The sequence below is a fragment of the Lampris incognitus genome, chromosome 3 (assembly GCF_029633865.1).
Source record: "Lampris incognitus isolate fLamInc1 chromosome 3, fLamInc1.hap2, whole genome shotgun sequence".
NCBI lineage: Eukaryota > Metazoa > Chordata > Actinopteri > Lampriformes > Lampridae > Lampris > Lampris incognitus.
In genome coordinates, this window is record NC_079213.1 from 35479799 (window position 1) to 35495817 (window position 16019).

At 45.1% G+C, this 16019-nt stretch overlaps 1 protein-coding gene across 1 annotated transcript in view; it reads right to left on the reverse strand.

Annotated features, from left to right (window-relative positions):
• The window catches only part of flncb (filamin C, gamma b (actin binding protein 280)), a 164772-nt gene that overhangs the window by 90804 nt on the left and 57949 nt on the right, over positions 1-16019 (reverse strand). The window contains exons 3-4 of the mRNA XM_056277281.1: positions 11863-11960; positions 3226-3376 (exon numbers count right to left, since the gene is read on the reverse strand). Of these exons, the coding sequence (XP_056133256.1) occupies positions 3226-3376; positions 11863-11960 (249 nt within the window). The remainder of the gene's footprint in view (positions 1-3225; positions 3377-11862; positions 11961-16019) is intronic.

Below are 16019 nucleotides of genomic sequence, written 5' to 3' on the forward strand. Positions count from 1 at the left end.
ATCACCCAAACAATTTCGTGTTTTCCATGAAAAGTCACACTTATTCACCACCATATGTTGTGAAATGAATAGAAAATAGAGTCAAGACATTGACAAGGTTAGAAATAATGATTTGTATTTGAAATAAGATTTTTTTTACATCAAACTTTGCTTTCGTCAAAGAATCCTCCATTTGCAGCAATTACAGCATTGCAGACCTTTGGCATTCTAGCTGTTAATTTGTTGAGGTAATCTGGAGAAATTGCACCCCACGCTTCCAGAAGCAGCTCCCACAAGTTGGATTGGTTGGATGGGCACTTCTTTGAGCAGATTGAGTTTCTGGAGCATCACATTTGTGGGGTCAATTAAACGCTCAAAATGGCCAGAAAAAGAGAACTTTCATCTGAAACTCGACAGTCTATTCTTGTTCTTAGAAATGAAGGCTATTCCATGCGAGAAATTGCTAAGAAATTGAAGATTTCCTACACCGGTGTGTACTACTCCCTTCAGAGGACAGCACAAACAGGCTCTAACCAGAGTAGAAAAAGAAGTGGGAGGCCGCGTTGCACAACTGAGCAAGAAGATAAGTACATTAGAGTCTCTAGTTTGAGAAACAGACGCCTCACAGGTCCCCAACTGGCATCTTCACTAAATAGTACCTGTTAGAGCCTGTTTGTGCTGTCCTCTGAAGGGAGTAGTACACACCGGTGTAGGAAATCTTCAATTTCTTAGCAATTTCTCGCATGGAATAGCCTTCATTTCTAAGAACAAGAATAGACTGTCGAGTTTCAGATGAAAGTTCTCTTTTTCTGGCCATTTTGAGCGTTTAATTGACCCCACAAATGTGATGCTCCAGAAACTCAATCTGCTCAAAGAAGTGCCCATCCAACCAATCCAACTTGTGGGAGCTGCTTCTGGAAGCGTGGGGTGCAATTTCTCCAGATTACCTCAACAAATTAACAGCTAGAATGCCAAAGGTCTGCAATGCTGTAATTGCTGCAAATGGAGGATTCTTTGACGAAAGCAAAGTTTGATGTAAAAAAAATCTTATTTCAAATACAAATCATTATTTCTAACCTTGTCAATGTCTTGACTCTATTTTCTATTCATTTCACAACATATGGTGGTGAATAAGTGTGACTTTTCATGGAAAACACGAAATTGTTTGGGTGATCCCAAACTTTTGAACGGTAGTGTATATATATATATATATAAAATCTCATCTTCAGCCACTTCTCTGGAGTCAGGTCGTGGTGGCAGCAAGCTAAGTAGGGCACTCCAGACGTCCCTCTTCCCAGCAATGCCCTCCAGCTCCTCCTGGGGGATCCCAAGGCGTTCCCAGGCCAGAATGGACATGTAGTCCCTCCAACGACTTCTGGGTCTACCCCGGGGTCTCCTCCCAGCTGCTTCTCCTGGACCAGTCTGCAATGCCAGAAGTTGGCACGCCCTGGTCCCCGCCTTTGCCTGCCACCCATCCTGCATTGCACCCTACCCCAATGCATATATATACACTCACTGGCCACTTTATTAGGTACACCTTGCTAGTACCGGGTTGGACCCCCTTTTGCCTTCAGAACTGCCTTAATCCTTCGTGGCATAGATTCAACAAGGTACTGGAAACATTCCTCAAGAGAGTTTGGTCCATATTGACATGATAGCATCACGCAGTTGCTGCAGATTTGTCGGCTGCACATCCATGATGCGAATCTCCCGGTCCACCACATCCCAAAGGTGCTCTATTGGATTGAGATCTGGTGACTGTGGAGGCCATTTGAGTACAGTGAACTCATTGTCATGTTCAAGAAACCAGTCTGAGATGATTCGAGCTTTATGACATGGCGCGTTATCCTGCTGGAAGTAGCCATCAGAAGATGGGAACACTGTGGTCATAAAGGGATGGACATGGTCAGCAACAATACTCAGGTATAGGCTGTGGCATTGACACGATGCTCAATTGGTACTAAGGGGCCCAAAGTGTGCCAAGAAAATATCCCCCACACCATTACACCACCACCAGCAGCCTGAACCGTTGATACAAGGCAGGATGGATCCATGCTTTCATGTTGTTGACGCCAAATTCTGACCCTACCATCCGAATGTCGCAGCAGAAATCGAGACTCATCAGACCAGGCAACGTTTTTCCAATCTTCTATTGTCCAATTTTGGTGAGCCTGTGCGAATTGTAGCCTCAGTTTCCTGTTCTTAGCTGACAGGAGTGGCACCCGGTGTGGTCTTCTGCTGCTGTAGCCCATCTGCATCAAGGTTCGACGTGTTGTGCGTTCAGAGATGCTCTTCTGCATACCTCGGTTGTAATGAGTGGTTATTTGAGTTACTGTTGCCTTTCTATCAGCTCGAACCAGTCTGGCCATTCTCCTCTGACCTCTGGCATCAACAAGGCATTTTCGCCCACAGAACTGCCGTTCACTGGATATTTTCTCTTTTTCAGACCATTCTCTATAAAACCTAGAGATGGTTGTGCGTGAAAATCCCAGTAGATCAGCAGTTTCTGAAATACTCAGACCAGCCCGTCTGGCACCAACGACCATGCCACATTCAAAGTCACTTAAATCACCTTTCTTCCCCATTCTGATGTTCGGTTTGAACTGCAGCAGATCGTCTTGACCGTGTCTACATGCCTAAATGCATTGAGTTGCTGCCATGTGATTGGCTGATTAGAAATTTGTGTTAACGAGCAGTTGGACAGGTGTGCCTAATAAAGTGGCCGGTGAGTGTGTGTATATATATATATATATATATAAAACCCATATATACATATATATATATATATATATATATATATATATATATATATATATATGGGTTATATTTTGCTAAAGCTAGCTGAATTGTGGTAAAAGATGTACACTGTCATGTGTGATACATGAATTTCACTGATCAAACCATTTTATTGTCCTGCTTTCCAGGGTTGAGGGGACCGGAACCTGTCCCTGAAAACAACCTGGACCTGTTGTCAGTCTATTGCAGAGTCCATGCGTGGACACAAACTCAATCATACTCCCCTCACATGACAAGCACACCTTTGGACTGGCAGAAGAATCCCATGAGAACATGTCAACTCCACACAGAGGTTGGTTAGTTGCCCCATTAGTTCTGTTGATATGAGGAAACGGTGCTAACAACAGATGGTCACTCCCATTGCAAGTATAATGTTTACCGATACTTGAAATATAATAATTTGACTATAAAGAGTTCAGCTGAACCAGATGACTTGGATTGGCTCCTAACCTGGTCCATAGGCTTTCGCTTTTTTGGGGTGCAGGGTCTTGGCACGTAGTGGGGCACCCGGCTTGAGCTTGGCTTTCGGGAACTGGGAGAGGTAGGTCATAACTGAATGCTCATCCACGTTGGGATCTACGATCTCCTCAGGAGCGATCACCTGCGAGATGAACCACAAAGAGCACAACGTTTCAACTGTGAACACATAAAAACAGAATCCGTTTCACTGGAAAACCCCACGTAACTTTATTAATTGCTAATTAACTCTGTTAAGTCAATCAATAAGAGCTTACTACTTTCCCCTTCAGCTAAAACCACATCAAAGAGAGGCGTTAAATTGGAATAAAGACTAATGAGAGGAGCTACAGTTCCCTACACAGAACTCCATTAATTAAAAGGCAATGGAACGAGTCCAGTAACTCGCAGCAAAACATCCGAAAGGCACACTGGTGAATTTGGAGGGGGTTGTCCAAAATCCCAGCAGGGTCTGTTTTTCCATTAAAGGCTGGAGCACAGCAAGAGGGCTGCAAAGATATGAGGAAATACATGCAAAATACTGAATTAGTTGAGAGTCATGTAACGTTATCAGTGATTAGAGAACGCCACCTGTTGGAGGTACAATCACAACAACGGAATCTTAATCGTACACACAAAACAATCTAATAATGAGCAGACTTATGGCGTGTCAGGATGGAAAGAGTGAGAGAAAATGTGCACAATAGTAATTACTGAGTCAGCCCTGTAGCAGCTGCTGCACACATGAAAGACTTGTGCTGAATGATAATTAACTCTCTGCCAGACAGGTGGAGCCCCCCCCCATATACACCCACACACACACGCCAAAAAAATGTTTCCTCACCCTCCCTCTCTCACTATCTCTCGTTCTCTCACTCTCTGACACGGATAAAAACATCTACTACTACTACTACTACGACTACTCTTGGCTGCTGCCGTTAGGGGGCGCCACAGCGGATCATCCATTTCCATCTCTTCCTGTCCTCTGCATCTTCCTCTGTCACACCAGCCACCTGCATGTACAACTGGGTTGTATTAGTTTCAGCTATTCGGCATTCATACTTGTGAGTCTTCTTTCTTACTTAAAGTTGCTGATTATTGAAACCAATTAATTTTTTAATTTTAAAAAGTACAAAACTCTTTGAAAATGTTTTAATCTTGGATTAATTTAGATTTACTGCTCATTTTAGTGCCTTTGTTGTTTGACAGTTTTCTGGATGAAAGCACAGAGTATACTGCATGACAATTAAGAAAGCATCTGTAAATATATGCGAGCATTAATTGTTATCTAAAGAGGGAAAAAGATGAAACATGAAAATTTGTGTGTGTGTATGTATGTTTTTATGTTTGTATGTGTGTGTGTGTGTGTATGCCTTTCTTGTATGCAACAGTGATGGACAGGTTGACAGATGAGATCAGGAAGGAGTCTCCGTGGACTATGATGTTTGCGGATGATATTGTGATCTGTAGGGAGAGTAGGGTGCAGGTGGAGGGGAGCCTGGAGAGGTGGAGGTATGCACTGGAGAGAAGAGGAATGAAAGTCAGCAGGAGCAAGACGGAATACTTATGCGTGAATGAGAGGGAGGACAGTGGAATGATGAGGATGCAAGGAGTAGAGGTGATGAAGGTGGATGAGTTTAGATACTTGGGGTCAACTGTTTAGAGTAATGGGGAGTGCAGAAGAGAGGTGAAGAAGCAAGTGCAGGCAGGGTGGAATAGTTGGAGAACAGTGGCACTGTCAAAAAGACAGGAGGTGGAGCTGGAGGCGGCAGAGTTGAAGATACTAAGATTTTCATTGGGAGTGATGAAGAAGGACAGGATTAGGAACGAGTATATCAGAGGGACAGCTCAGGTTGGATGGTTTGGAGACAAAGCAAGAGAGGCAAGATTGAGATGGTTTGGACATGTGTGGAGGAGAGATGCTGGGTGTATTGGGAGAAGGATGCTGAATATGGAGCTGCCAGGGAAGAGGAAAGAGGAAGGCCAAAGAGGAGGTTTATGAATGTGGTGAGACAGGACATGCAGGTGGCTGGTGTGACAGGAAGATGCAGAGGACAGGAAGAGATGGAAATGGATGATCCGCTGTGGCGACCCCTAACGAGAGCAGCCGAAAGTAGTAGTAGTAGTAGTGGTGGTGGTGGTGGTAGTAGTAGTAGTAGGCAGAACTTTAGAGCTACCAATAGAGGAAATATTAATTGGAATTAGTATTATTAGTTGACAATTTTGAAGACCTACGCTTTGGATGATATTTTGTCACACTTTTGACAACATTAGATGTTTGGTTCTGTAGTTTATTTGGTATTTTGTTGCACATTTCACCACCAGCAGTGGTAGGAATTATTATTAGATTATTGTGATTCACACATTTAGGAGAGGAGAGCTTGGGCACAATACATCAGGGTTGGGAGACATGCCCAATGTTATAGACTAAGCCTTCAGTCTGATAATCTATACTTTGGGACATTCCCTGACTAAACACATTGACTAAGTTAGTTAGTTAGTTAAACTTAGCAGGCTCTCATCACCTGCAACCTGCTGAATAATAAGTCCCTAGTGTCAAACTACACGTAGACAGCTATCTATATTGCTAGACAAAAGAGCAGCACCGTCCACAGTAGGGTGAATGCCATCCACTTTCAGCAGGTAAGGGCAGCCCCCAGAGACAAGGCCATTTATCAACAAAACAAAATCCATTCTCATTACAGTTATGACTCAGCCAGCAGTTCATTGAGGTGAGCCTACTGTACATCTCATCATTACCTCTCACGAGTAAGGGACCAGAGACAAATAATCAATGCTGACACATCTTTCTGGCCAACTCAAGTGTCCTGACTGGGCTAGATTTTGAGATCTCTGATCACTTCATCCTAGCACTATTGGTGCCGACATTAATAACAATGTTGCTGAAAGTAGTGGTCCCTGGGTTCCCTAAATCTTCGTCTGTGATGCCAGCACCCTAAGATTATCCTCTATGTCAGAGACTCTGGCCCCGGGTAAACAGTGAATCAAGGCTGGCGAAGCTACTCTGATATTGCTGGTAATGGATTCTCCTATCACTAGCTTGCATTGCTTTGTTCTGTCAACTGGAGTGGGAGAGGCACGCTGACCAGTAGGATTATCAATAGGGCTGTTGAGTGGCGAAAACCGGTTTGCAGTCAGGAGAGGTGACTGCAGACCAGGCCCCACTACCGGTGGCTTGCTCTTGTGAGCCTTCAACGTGACAAACTCTGCCGCGTCTGCCGTCAAGGCTGAGCCAGTTCTAACATCAACTAATTTGCTGAAGACAAACCACATCTTTGTAATGTAAAAAAGGATTTCTATACTCTGTATAGTTTTAATGAAGATATTGCATTTGACTAAATATTCTAATGCAGACTGATTTTAACGCTTCAAACCCTGAAGTGCTTTAAAGGCAGTTAATTATGCATTTGTTTAAACTAAGTATTTTAGTTGTTGGTGTGGATCACTGACAGTACAACATAGCGATTGTTGCCTGTTGTAAATGCTAGCGTATATATTAGAAGTGAGTCCTCGGCCAGCTAATTTGAACCCGTAGCTGTATAACTGAGGAGGCATGCCTAGAAATAGCCCAAGTCAAATTTTATAGCACCTGATATTATGCTCCGGAGTTGGGCTCTGTCTAGAAGATGAAGCCAGCACAACTGTTTGATCTGTACAATTAAAGTTCATAATGGGTGAAAAAAATTACACCCACATAAAAGGCCGACAAACTCCAAGCCCTGGTGTTTCCAAATACTTCTACCAAACACGTGAAAAACAACTTGAGTTTAAGGCCAGGCTATAAATGCTCTCAACAGTCTTCTCTGATTTAGAACACACACGCAAGCATGCACACAGTAAACGCATACTTTATAATTCAATTCATATTTTAGATCTTGGGTTCAACTTCAGATCTTGATGTGTAACTCGGCTTGACCAAGACAAGCTTAATCATATTTTATACCAACATGCAAACGTTCTCTCCAGGAATCATGCTGTAAGCTAATTCAGCTCTGTGGCCAAAGCAGTTACCACATACTTAGAATCCATTTCAAATTTCCCGATTTCTGCAATTTCATTTGATCGATTTGTGTCTTTTTTTTCTCTTGTTTTTTTCTATTTAATAGCCTTCGTTAGACAGGATAGTTGGGATAGACAGGAAACAAATGATGACTGAACCCTTGACATGCAGCAAAAGGTCGCAAGACCAGATTTTGACCTGGGACACTGCAATTAGGCCTGAACAATTCATGGTACAAGCTTCAACCGACTGAGCCACCCTGATCTATTTTTTTTTCTCCATTGGAACTTAGTTGGCTCTCATTTAAAAAGTATTGAATCAGATATGGAAAATTGTTTCAACCATAATGGTAAACATGGGCTATGCTTCTGTTTCTAAAACATAATTACTTGCAATCATACATTAAATGCAAATCCCATCCACTGAGGATCACAAGCCAGTGCATTCTTAGTGCCGGTCCCAAGCCCAAATAAATGGGGAGGGTTGCGTCAGGAAGGGCATCCGGCGTAAAATCTTTACCAAATCAAATATGCGGCTCATAAATCAGATTTCCATACTGGATCGGTCAAAGCTCGGGTTACCAACAACCGCCACCGGTACTGTTGGCCAGCAGAGTGCCAGTGGAAACTATGCTACTCTTGGGGGTGAAGGAGAAGAAGAGGGGGAAGGCATGTCCAGAGGCAGCGGGAGAGGAGGAAGGGCAGGAGTGTGTAGGTGAGAGTTGGAACTTTAAATACTGGCACTATGACTGGTAAAGGGAGAGAGCTGGCTGATATGATGGAGAGAGGAAGGTAGATATGCTATGTGCAAGAGACCAGGTGGAAGGGGAATAAGGCCAGAAGCATCGGAAGTGGGTTCAAACTATTCTACCATGGTGTGGATGGGAGGAGAAATGGGGTAGGTGTAGTTCTGGAGGAAGAGTATGTCAAGAGGTGAAGGGTACCGGACAGAGTGATGAGTGTGAAGCTAGAAATTGAAAGTGCATTGATGAATGTTATCAGCGCATATACCCCACCAGTTGGGTGTGAGATGGAAGAGAAAGAAGAATTCTAGATTGAGTTGGATGAAGTAGTGGAGAGAGTACTCAAGGAGGAGAGAGTGGTGATTGGAATGGACTTCAGTGAGCATGTTGGTGAAGGGAACAGTAGTGATGAGTAGGTGATGGGTAGGTATGGTGTCTAGGAGAGGAATTTGGAAGAACAGATGGTGGTGGATTGTGTGAAAAGGATGAAAATGGCTGTGGTCAATACATATTTCAAGAAGAGGAAGGAACACAGGGTGACGTACAACAGTGGAGGAAAGTGCACACATGTGCACTATATCTTATGCAGGAGGCATGATCTGAAAGGAATTGGAGACTGCAAGGTGGTGACAGGGGAGAATGTAGCTAGGCAGCATTGGGTCGTGGTCTGTAGGATGACTTTGGAGATCAAGAAGAGGAATAGATTGAAGGCAGAGCCAAGGATCAAATGGTGGAAGTAGAAGAAGGAAGGCTGTTATGTGGAGTTCAGGGAGGAGTTCAGACAGGCACTGGGTGGTAGTGAAGAGTTGCCAGAAGGCTGGGCAACCACTGCAGAAATGGTGAGGAAGACAGCAAGGAAGGTACTTGTTGGGTTAGCTGGACAGAGGAAGGAAGACAATAATACTTGGTGGTGGAATGAGGAAGTACAGCAAAGTATACAGAGGAAGAGGTTGGCAAAGAAGAAATGGGGTAGTCAGCGAGATGAAGAAAGTAGACAGGTGTACAATGAGATGTGGCATAAAGTGAAGCGAGAGGTGGTGAAGGAAAAGGCGTTTGGTGAGTTGTATGAGAAGTTGGACACTAAGGAAGGAAAAAGGGACTTGTACTGATTAGCTGAGGGATCTAGAGGGACTGAGCTGGGAAGGATGTGCAGTAGGTTAGGGTGATAAGGGATAGAGATGGAAATGTGCTGACAAGTGAGGAGAGAGTGTTGAAAAGGTGGAAGGAGTACTTTGAGGGGCTGATGAATGAAGAAAATGAGACGATGTGGGGATAGTGAATCAGGAAGTGCAGTGGATTAGCAAAGATGAAGTGAGGGCAGCTATGAAGAGGATGATGATTGGAAAGGCAGTTGGTCCAGATGACATATCTGTGGAGGCATGGAGCTGTTTAGGAGCGATGCCAGTCGAGTTTTTAACTAAATTGTTTAAAACAATCTTGGAAAGTGAGAGGATGCCTGAGTGGAAGAAGCATACTGGTACCGATTTTCAAGAATAAGGGTGATGTGCAAACCTGTAGTAACTACAGAGGTATAAAGTTGATCAGCCACAACATGACGATGTGGAAAAAGTAGTGGAAGCTAAGTTAAGAGAGGTGATGATAAGCGAGGAGCAGTATGGTTTCGTGCGACGAAAGCACTACAGAGGTGATGTTTGTTTTGAGAATGTTGATGGAGAAGTATAGAGAAAGTCAGAAGGCATTACATTGTGTCTTTGTTTAGAGATGATTTAGAGGATGCAGATGACAGGGTACCAAGAGAGCAGGTGTGGTACTGTATGAGGAAGTTGGGAGTGGCAGAGAAGTATGTAAGAGCAGTGCAGGATATGTATGAGGGCAGTGTGATGGTGAGGTGTGCCGTAGGAATGACGAATGGGTTCAATTTGGAGGTGGGATTACATCAAGGATCAGCTCTGAGCCCTTTCCTGTTTGCAATGGCGATGGACAGGTTGACAGACAAGATCAGACAGGAGTCTCTGTGGACTATAATGTTTGTGGATGACATTGTGATCTGTACTGAGAGTAGGGAGCAGGTTGAGGAGAGCTTGGAGAGGTGGAGGTATGCACTGGAGAGAAGAGGAATGAAAGTCAGTAGGAGCAAGATGGAATACACATGCATGAACCAGAGGGAGGACAGTGGAATGGTGAGGATGCAGGGAGTAGCAGTGACGGGGTACTTTGGATCAACTGTTTAAAGTAACGAGGAGTGCGGAAGAGAGTACAGGCAGGGTGGAGTGGGTAGAGAAGAGTGTCGGAAGTGATTTTCGACAGAAGGGTACCAGCAAGAGTTAAAGGGAAGGTTTGCGAGATGGTTGGGAGACCAGCTATGTTATATGGGTTGGAGACAGTGGCACTGATGAAAAGAAAGGAGGCAGAGCTGGAGGTGGCAGAGTTGAAGATGCTAAGATTTTCATTGGGAGTGATGAAGAAGGACAGCATTAGGAACGAGTATATTAGAGGGACAGCTCAGATTGGATGGTTTGGAGACAAAGCAAGAGAGACAAGATTGAGATGGTTTAGATGTGTGGAGGAGAGATGCTGAGTCTATTGGGAGAAGGATGCTGAATATGGAGCTGCCAGAGAAGAGGAAAAGAGGAAGGCCAAAGAGGAGGTTTATGGACGTGGCGAGGGAGGACATGCAGGTGGCTGGCGTGACAGAGGAAGATGCAGAGGACAGGAAGAGATGGAAACATTATCTGCTGTGGTGACCCCTAATGGGAGCAGCCAAAAATAGTAGTAGTAGTAGTAGTAGTAGTAATAGATACATTAAATGCCCCTTTATGTCATAAAAGAAGACAGTTCTAAACCCAGTGTTAGAAAGGATAGAAATAGACTGCTGTATCCTTTTTACCTGCCAGTAAAAGCTCATTAGACTAAAAAGATTCAACAAATGGTTTTTGGAATGTAACATTTCGGACATCTTGGAGACAGAACAACTGATAAACTCAGCTTTACAAAGCAACTGAACAAGAGCATCAGACGTGTGCCAACTGTCCATTTATCCAAATCAAGTATTTGGAAGTGAAAACAAAATTGCAAGTTGAGTTATTAGCCAAAATGTCGACTATTATAAATGGTATATCACATTGCTGAGGTACTTCTGGTTCAACTTGCAGAAATTAGCAGCCTATTATAGATAATAGCAACCATCAATAAACTACCGCACAATAGAGAAGTCATAGATAATAGGAAGCCATCAGCACTTTCACTGAGACAAGAGTTTGTTCTGTTGTTGTTGTTAAAAGACAAAATTAAGGCTAGATTTCAGTCCCACCAAAAGACAACAGTTGTGTAGCGGTGGTGGTCTCTTACCAAGAATCTCTACAATGAAGCTAGTGAGTAATATCCATCCATCCATCCATCATCCAAACCGCTTATCCTGCTCTCGTGGTCGCAGGGATGCTGGAGCCTATTCCGGCAGTCATTGGGCAGCAGGCGGGGAGACACCCTGGACAGGCCGCCAGTCCATCACAGGGCCGACACACACACACATTCACACCTAGGGACAATTTAGTACGGCCGATTCAGCTGACCTACATGTCTTTGGACTGTGGGAGAAAACCGGAACACTCGGAGGAAACCCACACAGACGGGGAGAACATGCAAACTCCACACAGAGGACGACCCAGGGTGACCCACCAAGGTTGGACTACCCTGAGGCTCAAACCCAGGACCTTCTTGCTGTGAGGCGACCGCGCCAACCACTGCGCCACCGTGCCGCTGGACCAGATTATGACGCAATAAAATTGTTGCTGGTGATTATCCAGCCAACTGCTGATTCTAAAGCCGCCATATTCATGCCTGGCAACATTTACAGATCGACTACATGTTCCTCAGAGCAGCACATGGCATCCCATTGCAGGTAAGTTACCTGTGGCACACCGAGCCAGTCATCAGCTTGTTGCATGGCCTCTCTGGCATTCTCCACAGGCTGACTGGGGTCCCATGTCTCCCAGTCTGGACATAGACCTGGAGGACAGTGGAGAGGTGGGTGAGGGGAAATGGAGTGACAGAAAAGAGGGCGTTACCAAACAAATCTTCACAAATAATCAATGCAGACAATGACTTCCCTAACAGAGCAGAATGTTTAAGCCCTCGATTGTTTTACCTTGACGGTGGACACAAGCCGTAGACAATAAACATGGTGGGTCATGGGTTGTTAAGTTACTAACTCACACATATAGAATATGTACACAAAAAATACAGAAAATAATGCCTGTAATAGGATTGACTCGGGTAACACCGAGAGATTATAGACATTGACAGACACACACAGAGGGACTAGACTCAGGCCCACGTGTTAAACAGGTGTGGAGAGAAACTGACAGGTGGTAGTGCCTGTGTGTGTGTGTGTGTGTGTGTGTGTGTGTGTGTGTGTGTGTGTGTGTGTGTCAAAGCAGGAGCAGGATTTGAAGACCCAAATGCAGACCCGGTAACAGGTGGGAAACACGAGGAGCTCAGGAACACATATGACGAGGACGTGGTCCAGATGTGGAACGCTCCGGCGACCAACAAACCAAACAGCCAAACTTAGACACACAGAAACTTAATTGAATAATCAACAGCAGCTTTGGGGCAAATGGTTAACAGAGGAAAACTGGACAGGACCCAGGACTGGGATGGTTCTGTCAGAGCAGGACGAGACATGAGACATGGAAAACAGGGCTGGAGTGGCCGGAACCGGGAGTAGCCGTGGCGCGCGTGCGTGCTTTGCAGCGATTTTCCTCCATTTAGCTGGCTGTGGACTACTGCTGTTAGAAACCGCTGCAGTGGGCGTCCGCGTAGCGTGGCGGTCTATTCAGTTGCATAACACGGAGATCGCCGATTCAAATCCCCGTGTTACCTCCGACTTACAGATACAATTGGCCGTGTCTGCGGATAGGAAGCCGGATATGGGTACGTGTCCTGGTCGCTGCACTAGCGCCTCCTCCGGTCGGTCGGGGCGACTGTTCGGGGGGAGGGGGAATGGGGGGGGTAGCGTGATCCTCCCACGCGCTACGCCTCCCTGGTGAAACACCTATCTGTCAGGTGAAAAGAAGCGGCTGGTGACTCCACATGTATCGGAGGAGACGTGGTAGTCTGCAGCCCTCAACGGATCGGCAGAGGGGGTGGAGCAGCGACCGGGACGGCTCGGAGAGTGGGGTGATCGGCCAAATACTATTGTGGATAAAAAAGGGGAAAGATCTAAAAAAAAAAAGAAGAGGAAGAAAAATTGCTGCAGCAAAGTGCAGCTCTGAAAACAAGGTCAGAATAAAAGCAGGGTAAATGAGGTAAATGGACGATAAACAAATGCAATGCAGGGAGGAGAACAACTGAGCGAGCGAAGTATTGGTAAAATGCTATGAGAAACCAAGGTATGTCACTAACTGACAAAAGCACTCAGAAAATGACTTGTGGTATCAGAGGGAGTTTCGAACTGCTTGTGTCCGCATAAAACAGACAAACATCGGAAGCCGCTAATCTCAGTCAAACCCCGAGTCTACCACAAATTCCCTATTCATGAACTTGTAAGTGTAGATTAGATATTTCTCAATTCTAGGTGCCTGTGGTCGGAAAGGACAAATCTCCACCGCTTTAATATCCACCATACTGCAAAAAACCCTCACTGAGCAGTTTTAAGATGAAGTGGCTCCTTTGGCCAGTGACTTTTTTGTAATCCCCACTGCAGAAAATATCCGAATGAAAGCCATCTTGTGACATCGTCACACATCATGAAAATGCACGTGTGGCTGCGTGAAATTATGTTCTCTACTGGACCAATAGTCATTATGTAAAGTGGATGTTGTGGACACTGACGATTACAAGGGCTACAAGGGATTCCCTATTTGCTATCTTGCTTGCAATAACAAGTTTGCACCGTGGACATATATCAGAGCACTTAACACTGTCTACATGCTGGGGAGACCAGCAGGAAAAACTAGCCACTCTGTCCGAGGTATTCTGTTGTCGAGAATGTCCAGTCCAGTCCAGTCTAGGGAACTAAATTCCCAAGCTAATGGACTGTCAAGCTCAAGCCTTGGGGGACCAGGGGGTGGTTTTCCTCTTACAGTTTTGGTCACACTAGTATCAGGTCCTGTCTCTGCATCTGAGCAGTTCTGTTGGGAATCTTCTTCATCTTCTGCTCTAGGAATTCACTCAACTAGGGTTGGTGCAGAATTCATTTTCCTTTATATATTTTGGTATTAACATTTCTTTACCTGAGCCTGAGCCAGACAGTTCTTTCTCATCTGCATGAGGTTTCTCATCTGCATAAGGTAACTCCCATCCAAACACCTGCTCTTCGTGTTCCTTGTGTGGTTATCATACCTGCAGTGACAGAGCTAAGACTGCCCTGAACATATGGCCATCCTTCCCCAAAACAGCATGATACTTCCATGTCTCCCAAATCACATATGTGCTCCTGGACCTGGATATGTATAAACATTTTTTGTTAATAGTTTTCAATTATTTTCCCACGATTTCTCCATAACTTTAATCTTAATTTCCATGATCAAATTAAGTATTTTTTGAGTTCCACCTGAAAAGGTGTGTTTTAACACTCTATATGATGTCAAAGTCAGCCTATAATTAAAATACTTTAAGAGCCACTCTACTCTCAACACATTTTACAAGCCTTGTCTTGCACTTGTCCATCTGATTGTTGACACTGTTTGCTGAAACCGCACTTGTCCGGCATATACTGTTGAAAAGATGGCTAGCTAACTGATAGGGGAGCTAACCAGCGGAGACGCGTTACGATGGATCCACTGCTTTTCTTGGCAAGACACGTCCCGCGTAGCATTCAAGCTTTGGCTAGAACCCATTGCCTCCTTTGGTTAGGTTAGGTTAGGTTAGGTTAGGTTAGGTTAGGTTAGGTTAGGTTAGGGTTAGGGTTAGGGTAGGTTTACAATGCACGGAGCAGCTGGTGATGGCTTGGCCACATCCAGAGGATGCCAAACGACAGACCCCCGAAACAAATGTTATACTCCGAACTGACTGAACGTAAAAGAAAAAGAGGAACTCCCAAAAATCGCTACGAGAAATGTATCAAGGGAACGCTGATCACCTTCAACATCGACCCGAAGAACTGGGAAAAAGTAGCGGAAAATGGAAAACACTGGAGAGCTGCCTGCCTGGCTGGTTCCATCAAGCCTGAAACAGACAAACGAACGAATGCAGAAGAAAAGCGCCGCCGCCGAAAAATCCGCCAAGAACAGACCCGCAGGAATGGGTCCACGCCCTGCTGTTCCCTGTCCACACTGTTCTGGCCTCTTCTATTCTCACCTTGGACTGTCAAGCCATCTCCGTTTTAAGCACACACCTTAATCTCTTGGAATGGATCCTCGGACACGAGAGACGCCAACGACGACGAAGACAATGCACGGAGGGTTCCACCCAAGTCCAGCAGCCTGAGATTGTACAAAACGCTAAAAGATGGGGGCCGAGAATTAATGAGTCTCAGAACCACTATCCAGGATGGAACGAGGAACATCCATGACTACATCAGAAAAACAGCCCCGCAGGATGAACTGCTGAGTGAGTACCCCAGGCAGCAGAAGACAGAAAGAGGGGAGCAAGAAGAAGAGGAGGTGTCATGTAAGACCAAGCCCCTCCATGGGATGTACTAGAGACATACAGAAGATGTGGCTGACATAGAATATAATAGAATACACTTCATTTGTCATTTGTACATACATACAATGCAATTCACTCTGCATTTTACCCATCCTAGCTGTATATAGCTAGGAGCAGTGAGCAGCCGCTGTGCAGCACCCGGGGACCAACTCCAGTTCATCTTGCCATGCCTTGGTCAGAGGCACAGACAGGAGTATTAACCCTAGCATGCATGTCTTTTTGATGGTGGGAGGAAACCGGAGCACCCGGAGAAAACCCACGCAGACATGGGGAGAACATGCAAACTCCATACAGAAAGGACCTGGGATGCCCTGGGGTTCGAACCCAGGACCTTCTTGCTGTGAGGCAACAGTGCTAACCACTGGGCCACCATGCCACCCATTTGGGGGGTGGAACTTTAGCTTTCTTGAACAG